The 19,738-nt window shown below is 46.7% G+C and overlaps 1 protein-coding gene across 2 annotated transcripts in view; it reads right to left on the minus strand.

Annotated features, from left to right (window-relative positions):
• The window catches only part of morc3a (MORC family CW-type zinc finger 3a), an 87,506-nt gene extending 70,278 nt beyond the window's left edge, over positions 1-17,228 (minus strand). The window contains exons 1-3 of one of the 2 annotated variants that reach the window (XM_038801569.1): positions 17,033-17,228; positions 15,267-15,339; positions 2,281-2,413 (exon numbers count right to left, since the gene is read on the minus strand). In XM_038801569.1, the coding sequence (XP_038657497.1) occupies positions 2,281-2,413; positions 15,267-15,339; positions 17,033-17,122 (296 nt within the window). In that variant the 5' untranslated portion in view covers positions 17,123-17,228. Of the gene's footprint in view, positions 1-2,280; positions 2,414-15,266; positions 15,340-17,032 lie in introns of those variants that run through there. The other variant, XM_038801570.1, reaches the window with a different exon arrangement.
• Between the last annotated feature and the right edge of the window lie 2,510 nt (positions 17,229-19,738).

A 19,738-nucleotide genomic window follows, 5' to 3' on the forward strand; every position in this document is an offset into this window, starting at 1 on the left:
CATTTTCTACAAATAGATATCAGGATAACTGAAGCTTTTATCTTTGGTCCCTACAATCTCCATTCTGGAGCCATCACTTCCATTTCGCTCCCTGGCAAATGCCTGGGGTTGAACCAGGCTATTGGGAACCTTGGTGTCATATTTGCTCCTGAGCCACTAAACACAACTGTGCCATCGCTTAAGTGGTGGCCTTCCACCTGTGGACTATGCCCCTGCCTTAGCTCAACTGCTACTGAAACCCTCATTCATGTTCTTGGTACCTCATGACTTGGTTATTCCAATGCATTCCTTGCCGACCTTCCATGTTCAACCTCTCGCAAACTCAAAGTCATCCGAGACTCTGCTGCCTATGTTCTTATTCACAGCATGTCCCATGAGCCCATCATCCCATGCTCGCTGACCTACACTGGCTTCTGGTCAACCAACGCCTCAATTTCAAATCCCTCCACGATCTTGATCCACCGTGCCTCAGTAAGTTCCTCTAGTCCACAGCTGTCAGAAATCTGCGCTGCTCCAATTCTAGCCTCTTGATCATCCAACCTTCAGTTGCCAAGCCCATTAACTCAGGAATTCTCTCCCTACACATTGTCACCTCTCTTTCCTCCTTCAAGATGCTCCTTAAAACCTACTGCTTTGGTCAAGCTTGTGGTAACCTGCCCTAATGCTTCCTTATACATTCGGTGGCAAATTTTGCTTTTTAGCATTCCTGTGAAGGCTCCTGGCGTGTTTTGCAGTCGCCGAATTATTTCAAGCATTTTCACTGTCATGCGTGAATGTGGGATGTCCTTATAATTGCACAAACATTAGTCAATAGCCATTGATCTGATGACATTTTCTGAAAATGAGTGGATATATCACTGGGTGTTTGGCAGAGTAAAGTGCGCAGAGGACACACAGTCTGCGGAGGGATATAGATAGTGGGCAAGGGTCTGGCAGATGGAGTACAATGTTGATAAATGTACGGTCACCCATTTTGGTGGGAACAACAGCAAAATTAACTATTATTTAAATGGTAAAAAATTACATCATGCTGCCGTGCAACCTAGGTGTTCTTGTGCATGAATCACAAAAAGTTGGTTTTGCAGGTGCAGCAGGGAATTATGAAGGCAAATGGAATTTTGTGCTTCATTGCTAGAGGGATGGAGTTTAAAAACAAGGATATAATGTTGCAGCTGTAAAGGGTCCTGGTGAGGCCACACCTGGAGTAATGTGTACAGTTTTGGTCTCCTTACTTGAGAAAGGATGTACTGGCACTGGAGGGTGTGCAGAGGAGATTCACTAGGTTGATTCCGCAGTTCAAAGGAGACTGAGTAGACTCAATCTATATTCATTGGAATTTAGATGAATGAGAAGGAATCTGATAGAAACATATAAAATTATGAAGGGAATAGTTCAAATAGAAACAGTGAGCGTCATTTCCACTGGCGGGTGAAATTAGAAATAAGGGGCGTAGCCTCAAAATAAGGGGAGCAAATTTAGGATTGAGTTGAGGAGGACCTTCCTCACCCAAAGAGCTGTAAATCAGTGGAATTCCCTGCCCAGTGAAGCAGTTGAGGCTACGCCGTTGGATATTTTTACGGCAAAGATAGATAGATTTTTGAACAGTACAGGAATTAAGGGTTATGATGACCGAGTTAAGTTGGACCGAGTCCGCAAAAAGATCAGCCATGATCTTATTGAATGGCGGAGCAGGCTCGAGGGGTCAGATGGCCTACTCCTGCTCCTAGTTCTTATGTTCTCCATCTTTCGAAAGGGAATACATTTTTTTTAAATCACAATTTCTGTAACGCCAATCGCACTGAAGTGAGGCATTGTGACCGAAGTACAGATGCAAACAAAGCCAAATTAACAGGGTTAATCGATTAAGCAATGCTCTTACATGGTAAAGCACACCAAGGGATGGAATGGAGACCTGGCCACTTACATATGTATCTCGGACTAGTTTCAGTCTCAGTAATTTCCAGTTAATCCCCAAAATCGCAGAGTTTACAATCGAGAAGATGGCCAAATACCTCCAAGCCTCGCTTCATGGAGCTATCCACAGTCCCATAATCGCGCAACCAGAGCTACAGCCAATTACTTTAAGCTGTTGCTTGCACCAACGTGATATGATCTCAAGTAACGATCAACCACAATAGATACCGTATACCAACGAACAGCCCACTGTTCATAATTCAAAGTTTTTACATTCAAATTGCTGTAAAGCATAAAAAGAATCATCATGAGGAGAAATTACCTCAGTGATATTATTTTGAGCCATTTATGACAAAAGCAACTTACCTCAGCATTTTGTGTAATTTGTTTTGATTCATCCCCTGGCCATTATCAGTAAATATCAAGCAAATATTTTCTTTTATTTTTGTCTTATCAATCCACATCTGTTTTGCATTTACATCTGGATCGTACGCATTATCTGGAAAAGTAAAACAAACGTCAAATAATGGTACAACATGATACTTAGCTAAATTAATTTTACATGCTATTCTTAAACAAAAAGTACTTTTTAAAAAATAAATGACTTCCTATGCATTGTTAGATGCAGGACATTATACTCATGAGGGGAAAATTAATCACAGCAACTCTTCATTTGAAATTTAACAAAAATCACAGTTTAAAAGACAGATCCATGACGTCAAGAACCAACAGCTCCAACAAACCGAAGAATGTTTTCCGCCAAACTATATCACCACATGTGCTCAAAGAACAAGAGATAACAGTTTAAATATTATAAGTATATAAAAGCACAAGAGCCAACACTTCAGGCAGAGATGACTTTTTCTTAAACAATCATGTTTATTGATGGAGTTTTCACATGTAAAATATAACGCAATAAAGTTACAATATAATACAGCACCCAAAGCAAGGGAAAAAGGAACAGATACACATCAACCACTGCACGGTTATAGGGAGGAGAAAGACATCATAATTGGATTCATACTGCAATTCAATGATCCAGCATGGCCTTCTCTTCCCAGATTTATAGAATGCCTCCAGTGTAGGAGGTGGCCATTGGCCCATTGTGTCTGCACCGGCCTGCCAAATGAGCACCTCACCTAACCTGCACATCTTGGGACACTAAGGGGCAATTTAGTATGGCCAATCTACCTAACCTGGACATCTTTGGACTGTGGGAGGAAACCGGAGCACCCAGAGAAAACCCACGCACACACGGGGAGAACCTGGAAACTCCATCCAAATCTCCTAGCTCCCAAATCGCATTACTAGGGCTTTGAACTAGTTAAGAGGAGCCAAGGGCTCACAAGAGGTTAGTAAAGTTTCCAGAATATGCAATAGAACAGAGAAGGTGGCAGGGGAATCTAACTTTAGGCAGAGCAAAAAAGGGGACAACATGAGAAGGGAAGCAGTCAATGGAGGCCGAGGATGTTGTACTTAAATGCGTGCATTATATGAAACAAAGTAAATGAGATTGCTGCAGACATTGAAATTGGCCGGCACAATGTTGTGGACATCACAGACACGGCTACAAGGGGATATGGACTGGGATCTAAAAATCCACGGATATATGTCCTATCGAAAGGACAGACAGATTGGCAGAGGGGGCAGGGTTGCATCTTTGTAAGGAATGAAATTAAATTGATAGCAAAGAGCGATACAGGGGCAGACGGCATAGATTCTGCGTGGGTAGAGATGAGGAATCACAAAACTAAAAAGACCCTGATGGGAGTTATGTACAGGCCCCCCCTCCCCCGAGCAGTAACCAGTATGTGGTGCAGAAAATAAATCAGGAGATAGCAAAGGCATGTAAAAAAGGCAATGTTATAATAATCATGCAGGACTTTAAGATGCAGGTGGACTGGGAAAATCAGGTTGGTAGTGAATCCCAAGGGTATTTGTGGAATGTCTACAGATATTTTTTTGGAGCAGCTTGTGACAGAGCCTACTAGGAAACAGGCAATTCTGGATTTGGTGATGTGTAATGAGGCAGACCTGATTAGGGGACTTAGAGTGAAGGAACCGTTAGGGAGCAGTGACCACAACACGATAGCATTCACCCTGCAGATTGAGGGGGAGAAGCTGGAATCAGACGTAACGGTAATCCAATTGAATACGGGCAACTACAGTAGTCCCCCGTTATACCGCGCTCCGCAATACCGCGGCTCGTGATATACGGCGGGGGGGCTTATGGACCCCAACTGTCAGCTTCCCTCTCCGGATCAAAGTGAGCCGGCCGCTGAAATTGACACTGCCGGCTGCTCTCTCCCTCCAATCAGAAACATTAATAAAAGTTGGATTGGAGGGAGAGAGCAGCGGGCAGTGTCAATTTCAGCGGCCGGCTGATTGTTTCAGTGAGAGAGCAGCTTCCCTCTCCGGATCAAAGTGAGCCGGCCGCTGAAATTGACACTGCCGGCTGCTCTCTCCCTCCAATCAGCCGGCAGTGTCAATTTCCGCAGCCGGCTCACTTTGATCCGGAGATGTAGAAGTGGATTTCATTTGGAACTTCGCTGATAGGGTTAATATAACAGTTCTGAAAAGCTCTGTGAAAGAGATGTCAACAGGTCAAGGGATGAAATAAAGGGAGCGTGTTCTGACCGGCATCTGTGAAAGCAGAGATGTCAGAAGGTCATGGGATGGAAAAAGGGGAGTGCGGCTTTAGTACCATTTAATGTTCTGACCCGCATCTGTGAAAGCAGAGAGGTCAAAAAGTCAAAGAATGGAATGAATGGGAAGCGTTACTTTATTGCGGAGATAGCGCAATTAAGCTCGTTTGACCAGTTGAAACAAATAAACATTGAAATGTAAAAGGAACGGGCTTTGGAGTGAGTTGGGCCAGATGGCCATGGGATAAGAAAAACCTTTGTAACAGCATTAATAGTGACTTGTGCTAATGATTATGTCAAAAATAACCTCCCGACCTCGAAGAATAATTCCATATATGTACATGTTCTGGATCCTTGCCAAATCATAGGTGTATCTAGGAATTTAAGGGGACCACCCCTAAGCTGTAAAATGTATAAAAATACAGTCCTTATTCTGGGACTTTGGCACTTCTCGAAGGTGGTTACCCGACTGCTTAGAGATTTGTCCCGGCCGTGAATAAACGAATATTCGTTACTGACGTGTTCGAGTGTTTTACTTCTGGACTGACGATCAGATACGTGAAAGCGCAATTCACAGAGAGGGAAGCTGCTCTCTCAGTGAAACAATCAGCCGGCCGCTGAAATTGACACTGCCCGCTGCTCTCTCCCTCCAATGCAACTTTTAAGTTGTTAAAAATGCAGCAGTGCTTGTTTTAAATTTATTTAAAAATCTATGCTTGCGCTTCCCATTGTGAGTCTACGGGGGTCTGACCTCTCCCCCCGCACCCTGTAGGTTCACAATGGGAAGCACATGCATAGATTTTTAAATAAATTTAAAACTCCCATCGTGGATATCCGCGGCTCGGATGCAACGCGGGTGGCTGTCTTGGACCCCAACGCCCGCGTTATAAAGGGGGACAACTGTATAAAGACTTGAGGGAGGAGCTGGCCAGAGTTGACTGGAAGAGGAGCCTAGCTGGGAAGACAGTGGAACAGCAACGGCAGGCGTTATTGGGGGTTATTCGGGAGGCACAACGGAAATTAATCCCAAAGGAGGAGGAAACATGCTGAGAGGACAAGGCATCCAAGTCAAGGACAGCATAAAAACAAAAGAAAAAGCATACAAAGTGGTGAGAAATAGTGGGTAGCCAGAGGATTGGGAAGCCTTTAAAAGCAAGCAGAGGGAAAATTAAAAAAGCAACGGTGGGAAGCAATGGTTGGGGGGGGGGGGGGGGGGGGGGGTATATCATCTGGAGCAGTTATACTACACTCCAAGGTTCTAAACCATTGTTGAATTGTGGAAGTGGATTACATTTATTGTCTTGTTTTAACCTTGCTGTCTGTATGTAATATTAAGGTTCTGAAATATATCTGTGATCATCAAGTAAAAGGATGTTAAAGGGTTGAGGGAATGGAATGAGAACAGAACTCTGTATCTGTTAGTGCAGAGACAGCAAAGATGAGTGTGTAAAACCTTGTCAACTGAGACAATGGGCATTGGAATGTGAAAGAGCTGACTCAGGAGCATGAGAGGGAAGGAGATAAGGAAGTTGGACCTGATGGCCGGATAGGATAAGAAAACCGTTAACAGCAGCAGTATTAGTAAACCTTGCTAATGATTATGTCATAGTAACCACCCTACCTCGAGGATAATAATTCCATATAAGTACATGTTCTGGATCCTTGCCAAATCATTGGTGTATCTAGGAATTTAAGGGGACCACCTCTAAGCTGTGATTGTATAAAGGGACAGTCCGTACTCTGGGACTTTGGCACTTCTCGAAGGTGGTTCCCCGACTACTTAGAGATTTGTCCCGGCCGTGAATAAACGAATATTCGTTCCCAAAGTATTCGAGTGTTTTACTTCTAGACTGACAAACGGCTAAGTGAAAGCGCAATTCACAGAATCTCCCACTATGAAACTAATAGTGGCCATCACTGACCAGAAACTGAATTGGGCCAGCCACAAATACCATGGCTGCAAGAGCTAGGCAGAGACTGGGGACTCTGTGGCAATTAACTCACTTCCTGACTCCCAAAAGCCTAATCACAAGTCAGGAGTGTGATGGAACACCATTTACCTGGTTGAGGGTCGCTCCAACAACACTCGAGATGCTCAGGACAATCAGGGCAAACAATCATCTTAATATCCACTTCCTCCAACACCACTGTATGTGACAGCAATGTGCACTGCAACAAGTCACCAAGAGTCCTTCATCAACCTCTGGCAAAACTACAAACTCACCACCTACCAGGGGCACCATGATCCACCTCGAAGTGACACACCATCCTGCCTTGGAAATATACAATTGTTCCTTCACTGTCACAAATTCAAAATCATGGCGACTGCCTGCAGAACATCACTGTGGATGTTGTCCACAAAAATGGCTTACAGCAGTCAAAGATGGGTCAAGAACATTTCTCAAGGGCATTTAGAAATGGACAATAAATGCCCACATCCTGTTAATGAATAAAACTAAAAGTGGAAACAGGTGGTCATGGTGATGACATAGATATATGCTCGGAACCCAATGGAATAAGAAACCAAAGGTGTCAATACTGCGGTTCAGCCGGGGACAGTTGTCAAGATGGGGTAAGTCCAGGACGAAGAGAAAACATCCAAAACTAAGGGCCATAAATATAACATGGTCACCAATAAATCTGGTAAGAGATTCAGGAAAGAGATTTACTCAGAAGTTAGTGATGGCAAACAGCATGGATGCATTTAAGAAAATTAACAAATGGAGGAGAACAGAAGAGAAAGACATGTTGACAGGCGAGATGAAGAGGCGTGGAAGGTCAACCACTAATATAAAGCTGGTGGGCTGAATGGTCCAGTCCTGTGTTGGACACTACATAAATGTATGACTCCACATTTTTCTGCATTAACTTTGACTTGCCATATGCTTGACCATTTCATCAGTCCCTTGGACAATTGAGTATTCACACTGGCACTTGTTTTAATTATGGGTTTTAAGTTTGCCAGCAAGTCTATTAGCTGAAACTTTGTGAAACATCTTTTTAAAATTCCACAGATGCAACAACTGCAACAGATCAGTGTTTCAGAACCAACTGTGTAAGACGAGCTGTGCATTTGTCTGTCAAAAGGAAGACAGGAAGGCAAGTTCAATTAATCACAAATCAGAAAGATTAAGCATAAAACTGACTGAGTAATTAACAAGTTGAGACAAGTATTACTTCCTGTTTCTACCACAAAAGAGAAGCACAGGCGTGGATCGGACATCAGTCTCTCCTAATCTGCCAAGAGATCTTGCACCACCAGGTGCTCTTTTCTTCAGTTTGGCAAACATGATCAGGATTTTGCTCAAATCAATTAACCCTCTCCTTCTCCCCAGCCACCTGAGCATGTACTGACATGCTTTTTCTGACCAACCAGACACAATTCACATGAGCCTTACATCGTTACATAACGGTGCTTACACCCATCCTTGTTCAACTTCCTCATTTCAAGATTTCAGGGCCTTTGGCACGACCTAACCAAACAAAAAGATCAGTTGGGGTAGGAATCCAAGGGTCATTCTGTCGCACTCAGTCGCATTTCCTGCATTGAGGGGCTCCGCTCGCCGGAATTCCCCATGCAGGAGGCGATCAGAACAACTTTCTTAAATGGCACCCCCCAAACGGGCAGGGCACCCCAGGCACTATCCCCAATGTGGGCAAAATGCCAGCATGGCACAGCTAGAGTGCCCAGGTGACACGGCCAGGGTTCTAGCCTGGCCAGAGGCCAACCATCAGGGGCCTCCGATCCCATGGGACACCCTCCCCAAAAGTGTCATATGTAGTCCAATACTGAACGACACTCGCCCATGGTCTCTGAGGTGAATGGGGTTAGATCCAAAAGCTTCAGAAAAATCAGGCAAGTGCACATTAGAGTGAGACTAGCTACTCACTCTAATATGCAGATTTGCCAAATACTGATCCTTTCCAGATCGCAACATCTCAGTGGATCTTGCGAGGAGTGGCTAGCCGGGGAAATCCCAGAAGAGGCTTTCCCGACATTTACCGGCCGCACTGTGCAGTGGTTCGGGTGGGGCATAGCCGGTAGTTCGCGCCCCTCATCTCTTGGAGGCCCTTTACATTCTATCTGGTCAGCTCTCCTTAGTACAAGCAGTTTTAAGAACAAAGACGGTAACTGTAAGCTCCTTTGGAGCCTGAAGTTCCGCACAAAAAGATAGCTCTCTATACGAATACATTAAGAAAAAAAGCTGATATTAGAGTAATTAAAAGGCTAACATAATTTGATTACCTCGTAACCAAGCTGTTCCAATGCAACTATAAGACTGGTATTATAATTCCAGACCCGACCCCAACAGTGGCTAGAATACTGGACCGAAACCCCAATATTTTAGTTTATTTGAAAGACTGTGCGGAAAGAAAGACTTGTCCCAGGAGTGATTGCATGAAGAAGATAGAGCTTTGGTATTTCTAAAACAAAACATTATGAATACAATATTACACTTTTTAAACTTCACACCAGAAAACAACAGGTACCAATCACCCTTTAATACCGCCACTCAATTTCCCATTAAACAACAAGAAATATACAGCTCTCAATCTATCTTAAAATTTAGCATGGCATAGCATACTTGTTCTATAAAATAGATTTGGCTGCTGCTGGAACCACTTCAGACTCTGGCCGAATATCTTCAAATAGCTGCTTCAAGTCGGTGGTTTCAGTCTCTTCCTTGTCTTCAGATAATACTGGTCTGCTTTAAAGTATTATTACACTTTTTAAAACTATCTTACTGGAAAGAAAACCGCCTTTACTTGTGGACTCTGGTCAGGTCGATCAGAATGGAGCTCTTGTCTCTCCCAAAGCTTCTCCAAAACTCTCAGCATTCCTGGGCTCCACTCAGCAATTGATCTAATCTCCTCAAGCTGCAAAACAAATTATCTCTGCAGGCTGCAAAAGCAGACCTACTCTCCAGGGACTTCCCCAGTCAACCTACTCTGGTCAATTGCATCTTAGAAGCAAAAGAAACCCCTTTCTAAAAATATGACCACTGCAATCAAATACACCATAACCCCAAGCTTTTAACCCTTAAATTGTCCCAATATTTTTACGCCGATATTCTTAAAATACTTCACTCGTCACACTGACACCCTCTCAGCAATATATGGAAAATTGCCTAGGCATCGCCTATTGATAAAAAGGACAAATCCTTGACAATTAGAGGAGTCGTAATATCAATGTGTTCCAAGGGGAAGCTTTATATTGGTTGGAAGTCATACCTTGCACAAATGAGGGTGGCTGTGGTTATTAGAAATGAACCATCTATCCCCATGACACCACTCCAAGAGTCCCTCAGGGTAGTGAACCATGCCCAACCATCTTAAACTACTTCATGATCTTCCCTCCATCGCAAGGTCAGAAGTGGCAATGTTGACTGATGATTGCAGTAGACAGTACCATTTGCAACTCCTCAGATAGTGAAGCAGTCCATGTCCACAAGCAGCAAGAACTGGACAACACTCAGACCTCGGCTAATAAGTGGCAAGTAACTCTCACCTCACACATGGACCCAATTAAGACCATGTCCAGCAAGGAAGAATCTAACTACCACCTCTTGATGTTCAATGGCATTACCATCATTGAATATAATTACTCTGGCTTCAAGAGTATGTCAGGAGGCTGTGCGTTCTCCAACGAGTAACTTGCCTCCAAATTCCCCAAAGCCTGTCCACCATTTACAAGGCACAAGCCAGGAATGTCATAGAATAGTCTTGATACAGGGACAGAATGCATTTGCAGATGACACTAAATTAGGTGCAAAAGAAAGTTGCAATGAGGTTTGGTGAGTGGTCAAAATTTTGCAAATGTAATTTAACGTGGATAACTGTGAGGTTATTCATTTTGGTCCGAGGTATAAAAAGGCGATGTATCTAAATGGAAAGAAACTTCAAAATACTTTGTACAGAGGGATCCGAGTGTCTTCAGGCATGATTCACAGAAAGTTAGTATGTAGGTGCAGAAGAGTGCAAATGTGATTTTGCATTCATTGCTAATGGAATAGAAGTGCTAGTGTATAGGACATTAGGGAGACCGAATTTTGGTTCCCTTAGTTGATGAAAATGCATTGAGGAGGTTCAGAGAAGGTTTACTAGGTTGATCCCAGGGATGAAGGATTTGTCATATGAAGGGAGACGGAGCAAGTTTAGGCCAATACTCAAGTATGAGAGGAGATCTAATTGAGGTATACAAGAGGCGAAAGGGGATTGACAGGGTAGATGTAAGCAGTTGTTTCCCCTTGTTAGAATTCTAGATCGAGCACCCAGTTCTAAGCCAAGAGTGGCAGATATAAAACAGAGAGGAGGAATTGTCACTCCAAAGGATGGTGAATCTGTGGAATTCCTTACCCTACAAATTTGAGATAGATAGATGGGTTTTTAACTAGTAGAGGGATGAAGGATTATGGGGTGCAGGTTGTAAGTTGGAGATGAGGCAGAGGCGAGATTAGCCACCATCGTATTGAATGACGTAGCAGGTTAGAGGGGCCAAATTGCCTAGTCCTGCTCGTAGTTCTTATGTCTACATTTGCTTGGATAAGTGAAATGAAAAAAAATGAAAAGCGCTTATTGTCACGAGTAGGCTTCAATGAAGTTACTGTGAAAAGCCCCTAGTCGCCACATTCCGGCGCCTGTCCGGGGAGGCTGGTACGGTAATCGAACCGTGCTGCTGGCCTGCTTTAAAAGCCAGCGATTTAGCCGAGTGAGCTAAACCAGCCCCACCAAAGTATTAAAAGTTGGTTAATCATAGAATTTACAGCGCAGAAGGAGGCCATTCGGCCTATCGAGTCTGCACCGGCTCCTGGAAAGAGCACCCTACCCAAGCCCACACCTCCACCCTATCCCCATAACCCAGTAACCCCACCCAACACTAAGGGCAATTTTGGACACTAAGGGCAATTTATCATGTCCAATCCACCTAACTTGTACATCTTTGGACTGTGGGAGGAAACCGGAGCACCCGGAGGAAACCCACGCACACACGAGGAGGATGTGCAGACTCCGCACAGACAGTGACCCAAGCTGGAATCGAACCTGGGGCCCTGGAGCTGTGAAGCGATTGGGCTATCCACAATGCTACCGTGCTGGTAGCAACTATTCAGCACAAACTGGCCTGCATGATCAGCAGACCATCCACCATGTTAAATATTCACTTATCCCACCACATGTAACAGCAGCAGCCGTGTGCACCATCTACAAGATACTTGCCAAGCCACCTTGGACAGCAACATCTAAATCGGCAACCTCTACCACCTAGAACAAACGCACCCTCCAAGTCTCAATCATCCTGACTTTTAAATATAAATCGCCGTTTTTCATCAATGCTGTGTCTAAACTCTTGAATTTTCTCCCTAACAGCGCTGAGTGAACCTATATTCCGTGGACAGAGTAGTCGAGGGGATACTCACCAACATCTTAAAACTCATGGACGAGCAGTGCTCCGAAAGCTAGTGTTTGAAACAAACATGTTGGACTTTAACCTGCTGTTGTAAGACTTCTTACTGCTCGCAAAAAGAAACTGTGTGGGAGGCACATATTCGCATGGATAAAGGTTTGGTTGACTAACAAGAAGCAGGGTAGGGATAAATGGGTCAATTTCAGATTGGCAAGCTATATCAAGTGGAATGACACAGGGATCAATGCTCGGGCCTCAACTGTTTATTGTCTTTTTCAATGGCTAGGATGAAAGACTGATGGTCTGTTAATTAAATTTACGGATGATAAGAAACTAAATGGTCATAAGAATAGAGAGTGTCGACAACTTCAACATCCTGCACCCTAACAATGAGATAGGCAGGATCTGGCTGAGATAAGCAACATTGGAATAGGAAGGAACAAGACATAAAGGATACAAGAGTCCTGGAAAACAACAGGTGGCAATATGGGGTTAGATCATGAGCTGATCACAGTCCTGCCTAAAGTAAACTTCATTGGCCAAGATAAAATTGACAGTTCCAAGGATTGGATCTGTGGAAGTGGATTACATTTATTGTCTTGTTTTAACCTTGCTGTCTGTACGTAATATTAAGGTTCTGAAATATATCTGTGATCATCAAGTAAAAGGATGTTAAAGGGTTGAGGGAATGGAATGAGAACAGAACTCTGTATCTGTTAGTGCAGAGACAGCAAAGATGAGTGTGTAAAACCTTGTCAACCGAGACAATGGGCATTGGAATGTGAAAGAGCTGACTCAGGAGCATAGGAGGGAAGGAGATAAGGAAATTGGACCAGATGGCCGAATAGGGATAGGGGAACCCTCAGCAGCAGGAGTAGCAGCAAACTGTGTTAAAGATTATGTAAGAATAACCGCCATACCTCGAGGAAAAACCACTCCGTATAAGTACATGTTCTGTATCTTTGCCAAATCATTGGTGTATTCAGGGATTCAAGGGGACCACCTCTAAGTTGTAATTGTATATAGGGACAGCCCGCCCTCTCGGATTTTGGCACTTCTCGAAGGTGGTTCCCCGACTGCTTAGAGATTTGTCCCAGCCGTGAATAAACGAATATTCGTTACCAACGTGTTCGAGTGTTTTACTTCTGGACTGACGAACGGTTATGTGAAAGTGCAATTCACAGGTCAAGTCCAACTGGAGTGGGTGTAGAATGGTTTGGGCATTTATCCAAATCACTCTCCCTCATCCGTTGACCAAGCTTGGAAAAATAAAGCCGTCTTTACCAGAGTTGATGTGTCCACAGGTCTTTGTGTTTAGCTGAGCTGGAACCCCACGTAAAAGCCAGCTCAATCCTCAGCCCTTGAAAACGCTCCTACAACAACTGCAACAATAGCAGTTAGAGAATGTACACTCAAACGACTTGTGGGCTAAAGAGGTGATATTATGCAGAAAGTTTAAGAAAGATTGCCAAATTTCAAAGCAAGCAACAATCTTGCATTTGCCATGATGAGATGTTGCGATGTCATGATGTTGTGCAACCAAAAGTGTGCAGGTTAGGTGGGTTGACCATGCTAAATTTCCCTTAGTGTCCAAAGATGTGCAGGTTAGCTGGGGTTACGGGGATAGGGCAGGGAATGGGTCTAGGAAGAGTGCTCTTTCGGAGTTTTGCTGCAGACTCGATAGGCCAAATGGCCTCCTTCTGTGCTGCAAGTATATGATTCAATGGCAGCAAGACAAAAAGCTTCAACAACATGCCTCTTTCAACAATATTCAAGTTCTCTACTACAGCAAGACCTGTACAATATCCAGACTTGGGATAACAAGTGACAAGTTACATTCATGTCACACAAGTGCCAGGCAATGACCATCTCCTACAAGACAGAATCTAAAAGCCACCCCATGACATTCAATGGGATCACCATCACTGAATCCCCCACAAACATCACCCTGATGGTGACCATGGATCAGAAACTGAACTGGACTATCCACATAAATACTGTGGCTACCAGAGCAGGTCAACGGCTGGGAATCCTAGGGTGAGTAATTCACCTCCTGACCGCCAAAGCCTGTCCACCATCGATAAGGTACAAGTCAGGAGTGTGATGGGATACTCTCCACTTCCTGGATGAATGTAGCTCAAACAACACTCAAGAAGCTCAACACCATTTAGGACAAAGCAGCCCACTTTATTGGCATCCCTTTCACAAACATTCAAACCCTCCACCACCAGCGAACAGTGGTAGCAGTGTGTATCAGCTACAAGATGCACTGCAGGAACTCATCAAGGTTCCTTAGCCAACATCTTCCAAACCCACGACCACTACCATCTAGAAGGACAAGAGCAGCAAATACCACCAACTGGAGGTTCCCCTCCAAGTCACTCACCACCCTGACTTAGAAATATAATCGCCACTCCTTCACTGTCATTTGGTCAAAATCCTGGAACTCCTTCCCTAACAGCTCTGTGGGTGTACCTACACCTCTGGACTGCAGCGGTTAAGAAGTCAACTCACCACCACCTCCTGAAGGACAACAAGGGATGGCCTGATCAGCGATGCCAACATCACTTAAATGATTTTTTTATAAAACTATTTGTAAACATTGGAATGTCAAATCAACCCATAGTCTATCCTGAAGCTATACAGATACAAGTGTATTTTAAATGCTCAATGCATTTAAATATGTGCAGCTCAAACCCATTGCATACATAATATGAACGACTTTGGAATACAGCACAATCCCTTACAGAAAGCAAGTTTTAAAAATAATGAGCCAAGGAGGGTTCGCCATCAAATAAGTTCTTTAGGCAAAGTTCTGCAAAGACACATGAATCAATGAGTAAAGAATCAGGAATGAAACTGAACTCTTCACAGAAAGCAGAGCAGTTAAACCTCTCCACATATTGTGCAATTTGCTCTGACACACTCATACAAGACATTCCACGGGTTAAATCTTGGCAACTCACTCATGTAGGACAAACCCCTACGCTCTACTGCAAACCACACTTGTCAAACTCAAGCTTTGCAATATCCACCAATCAAATTAATTGAAACATTTGCTCCTGGTACTTTTTAGTCGTGCCGATTTGCCACACCATTAACTTTATCTCATCACTTTCATTTCCATATATAAGAAAAGATCGAAAAGACATCCTGATTCTCTCACATTAGTGTTTTCAGAGAACAGGAGAGCCCACATTAAAAAACAAAATCACTGCTCTTTGTTGAAGAACGATCAAGGTGACAATCACAAACAGAAGGAGTTGAAGAATCAAAACAGATAACTAGGCCACGGCATCACTTACCTATCAGCTCTGCCATTGCACTGAAAGGCCAGGTGTGACTAGTGGAGTTGGTGTGCAGGAACTTGGGGCTCAGCTGTGTTTAAACAAAAGCAATATAGAGAGAGCGCAAGTTAATAAGCAACATACGGAGATCAACAAGCAGACAGTGCACTCATCCAGCTCACCCAAACCATCTCACCACCCACTCCTCACTCAGGGTGGGTGAGCTCCGTTCCCACCTTCACTCGGGGTGGGTGAGCCCCGTTCCCACCTCCACTCGGGGTGGGTGAGCCCCGTTCCCCCCTTCACTCGGGGTGGGTGAGCCCCGTTCCCCCCTTCACTCGGGGTGTGTGAGCCCCGTTCCCCCCTTCACTCGGGGCGGGTGAGCCCCGTTCCCACCTTCACTCGGGGCGGGTGAGCCCCGTTCCCCCCTTCACTCGGGGTGGGTGAGCCCCGTTCCCCCCCCTTCACTCGGGGTGGGTGAGCCCCGTTCCCCCCCCCTTCACTCGGGGTGGGTGAGCCCCGTTCCCCCCCTTTCACTCGGGGTGGGTGAGCCCCGTTCCCCCCCCTTCACTCGGGGCGGGTGAGCCCCGTTCCCACCTTCACTCGGGGTGGGTGAGCCAGTTTCCCCCTTAACTCGGGGTGGGTGACCCCATTCCACTTCCCCTCAATCAGGGTGGGGGAGCCCATCCCTCCCCCCCCCCCACACTCAAGGTGGGGGTGCCAGTTACCTCCCCCCCTCACTCAGGGTGGGGGAGCCCGTTACACCCCCCCCCTCACTCAGGGTGTGGGAGCCCGTTACACCCCCCCCCTCACTCAGGGTGGGGGAGCCCGTTACACACCCCCCCCCCCCGACTCAGGGTGGGGGAGCCTGTTCCTCAACCCCCCCCCGGGTGGGGGAGCCCGTTCCTCCACACACACACCCCCCCGGGTGGGGGAGCCCGTTCCTCCACACACACACCCCCCCCGGGTGGGGGAGCCCGTTCCTCCACACACACACCCCCCCCCGGGTGGGGGAGCCCGTTCCTCCACACACACACACCCCCCGGGTGGGGGAGCCCGTTCCTCCACACACACACCCCCCCCGGGTGGGGGAGCCCGTTCCTCCACACACACACACCCCCCGGGTGGGGGAGCCCGTTCCTCCACACACACACACCCCCCGGGTGGGGGAGCCCGTTCCTCCACACACACACCCCCCCCGGGTGGGGGAGCCCGTTCCTCCACACACACACCCCCCCCCCGGGTGGGGGAGCCCGTTCCTCCACACACACACCCCCCCCCGGGTGGGGGAGCCCGTTCCTCCACACACACACCCCCCCCGGGTGGGGGAGCCCGTTCCTCCACACACACACCCCCCCCCGGGTGGGGGAGCCCGTTCCTCCACACACACACACCCCCGGGTGGGGGAGCCCGTGCCTCCACACACACACACACCCCCCCCCCCCCGGGTGGGGGAGCCCGTTCCTCCACACACACACACCCCCCCGGGTGGGGGAGCCCGTTCCTCCACACACACACACCCCCCCCCCGGGTGGGGGAGCCCGTTCCTCCACACACACCCCCCCCCGGGTGGGGAGCCCGTTCCTCCACACACACCCCCCCCCCGGGTGGGGAGCCCGTTCCTCCACACACACACCCCCCCCCCCCCCCCCCCGGGTGGGGGGAGCCCGTTCCTCCACACACACACACCCCCCCGGGTGGGGGAGCCCGTTCCTCCACACACACACACCCCCCCGGGTGGGGGAGCCCCAGTCTCCTCAGCCCGGACCCTGCGACATACTCACCGCGCTCAGAGGGATGTCCTGCACTCCCAGTCCCAGCCTCAGTCCGCCGGTGCTGCTGCTGCCGCCGGTACCCAGGAACGCCGAGGCCATCTTGTTGCAGTCGGCTCCTTTAAAGCACGGGAGCCGCGCATCCACACCGCCCCTCCCCCCACACAGGCCCCACTATTTACAAACTCCAGCTCCCCGCTCCGCCACCGCCCTCTCCCTCACCGACCACCCCCCAGTGACGCGCATCCGCCCGCCTGTCCTGACCCCGCCTCCGCCCCAGTGATGCACTTCCGCCACAAACCAGCTTCCCCCAGCGACGCGCATCCGCCCGTCTGTCCTGCCCCCCGGCTCAGTGACGCTCATCTGCACATCTGCCCTGGCCCCGCCCCCGGCCCAGTGACGCACCCCGTCATCCCGTCCTGGCCCCTCCCCCTGTGTCGCGCATCCGCCCCCCAGACCCCGCCCCCTTGATCCCGCCCTCTGACTTCCGGTCAGCTCCTGGCTGCTCTTCCATCTTTCAGAACCTGTTCCCTTGATCTTGGTGTGTCAGCAATCATGGTTATATTCTTACAGATTCTCCACTATATTCCCCCCTGTAGTTCATAGCATGATGAGCAGCAGGTTATTTTTTAATGGTAGATGCCCTGGACAGAGGAGGTAGATTATCTGGGTTGCAATGACTGGCGTCCAATGACAATAAAGGTTCATTGTTAATTCAGCTCTTACATGCTGTGTGTCTGCCCACTCCTCCGAAAGAGCACCCGACCAAGCCATCCTGCACATCTTTGGACTGTGGGAGGAAACCGGAGCACCCGGAGGAAACCCACACAGACAGTGAGAGAACGTGCAAACTCCACACAGTCACCCAAGGTTGGAATTGAACCCGGATCCCTGCCGCTATGAGGTAGCAGTGCAGGCCACTGTGCCAACATGTGACCTCTTTGGTACCCATGTCATCACAGTGTCCATGTGACCACCCGGTCAACTCTTCCCTGTTTAAGTTGGGACAGCTGGTAGCACTGAGGTGTAAACAATGCATGAACAGTCACTGGATGCAAACTATATAATGTCATGTGAGAGTACCTTTAAGAAATGGGCATGTTTATAAATATCTGTAGTGAGAGTATCTTTATGAAATGGGTGTTTACTATTGCAGTGATGTCAGAGAGTGGGTGGAGCTGGGCTGTCTGTCAGCTTTTTACATTAGTTTTAGGCTGTTTGCTATAGCTGCAGTCACAGCCAGTATTAGTCTCTGTAATTGAAAGACTGTAAATCAATCCTATTGTGATTTAAAACTAATAACTGGTCTCAGTAGTGACTTTAACCTGATGTGCTTCTGTTGAAAGTTATTTTTTATAGTCTTATGGATGTTAAGAGGACAGCTTAAGGATTACTTAGTGTTGTATTCTTTGGGTGCTTTATTTGAATTGATGGTTGCTAAGATGTTCACTATGTTTTAAAAAGGTTAACTTGAGTACCACGCCTGTAGAGTGGGCCGTGTGCTCCCCATACCACAATCTATTAAAAGTTGTGGGTCAGGTGAACTCCATGATACACTTTGGGGTTCTCTAAACCCTGGCCCATAACCAATTGAGGGCTCGTCCGGGATAAAAGTCTATCTACTGGATTGGCTTAGTGAACTTAAAGACAGTGTAGGTGAAAACATTCACAAATAGACCTTTGAGTGAGTAAATAAGCCATTTATTAATTTTCAGAATTCTGGGAGAAAGGCCCTTGACCCCCGTGGTCTGTGCAGCACCTTTTCTTGCCTGAGCTGAGGTCACACTGGGTTAATATACAGCAGGAAAGCGGAATTAGTTTGCATTCGCATTTACAAATACCCAATCAATTCTGTTCGCGTCACAAATTCATAACATGCATCTTCAATGCTATCTGCGTATCTGCAGTGTATAGTTGGAGGGTGGTCCAACTCGGGGTGGCCACAAACAAGGCCTGTATAGACTTGGCCAACAGGTAATACACAGACTGCTTTCTGTACAATCGTATATGAGTTTCATAAAAAGATTGTCTTCCAATCCCATCACCCTTACACCCGTCACAATACATATTAACGCAACTACATTCCTTAGAAGACTGGGGAAGCACATCATCTTGCTTCCCATCCCTATCTCTATTCACTCCCTTAGCTTATCCCTAAGCCAAGCAACAAGCACAATACAAGGAACCCGATAGATACAAATTGCATAATCATAAATTGAACGACCTGGAAGAAAAATACAAAAGCAAGCATCAGTTCATCATCCATTACTTCGTAGCTTGGTTATCTGATTTAGACTTAAGCAACCGCGTCCAACCTTTCATCTGCATAGCCGGTATGAATGAGGGAAGCCCAATGTGGTCGTCTTTTCCTCATATAATTTTAATTGTGTCCAATCTTTCCACAGTCCTTTTCCCCTTATGTCCAGGCAAGAACAGGTGTCTCCACTAATTATAATCTTGTTAGGCCCGCTCCATTTTGGGGCGAACCCTGGTTTACTGGGCAGGGTTTTTACCATGACCTTATTACGCTCCGGGGGACATAAGCTGCTATCACGAGCTCTTGTGCCCGGTCCTTATTTTCCTGATTGTCACGAACGTTCTGTCGTATCGTTTTGAGTTGTGTACTCATTTCCAGAACGTACCATTTTAATCTGTCTTTTAGAGCAGTGCTTCTCAAAGTGTGGTACGCGTACCGGTGCTGGTACGCGAGCCATCGTC

This window comes from Scyliorhinus canicula, chromosome 7 (genome assembly GCF_902713615.1).
Source record: "Scyliorhinus canicula chromosome 7, sScyCan1.1, whole genome shotgun sequence".
Lineage (NCBI taxonomy): Eukaryota > Metazoa > Chordata > Chondrichthyes > Carcharhiniformes > Scyliorhinidae > Scyliorhinus > Scyliorhinus canicula.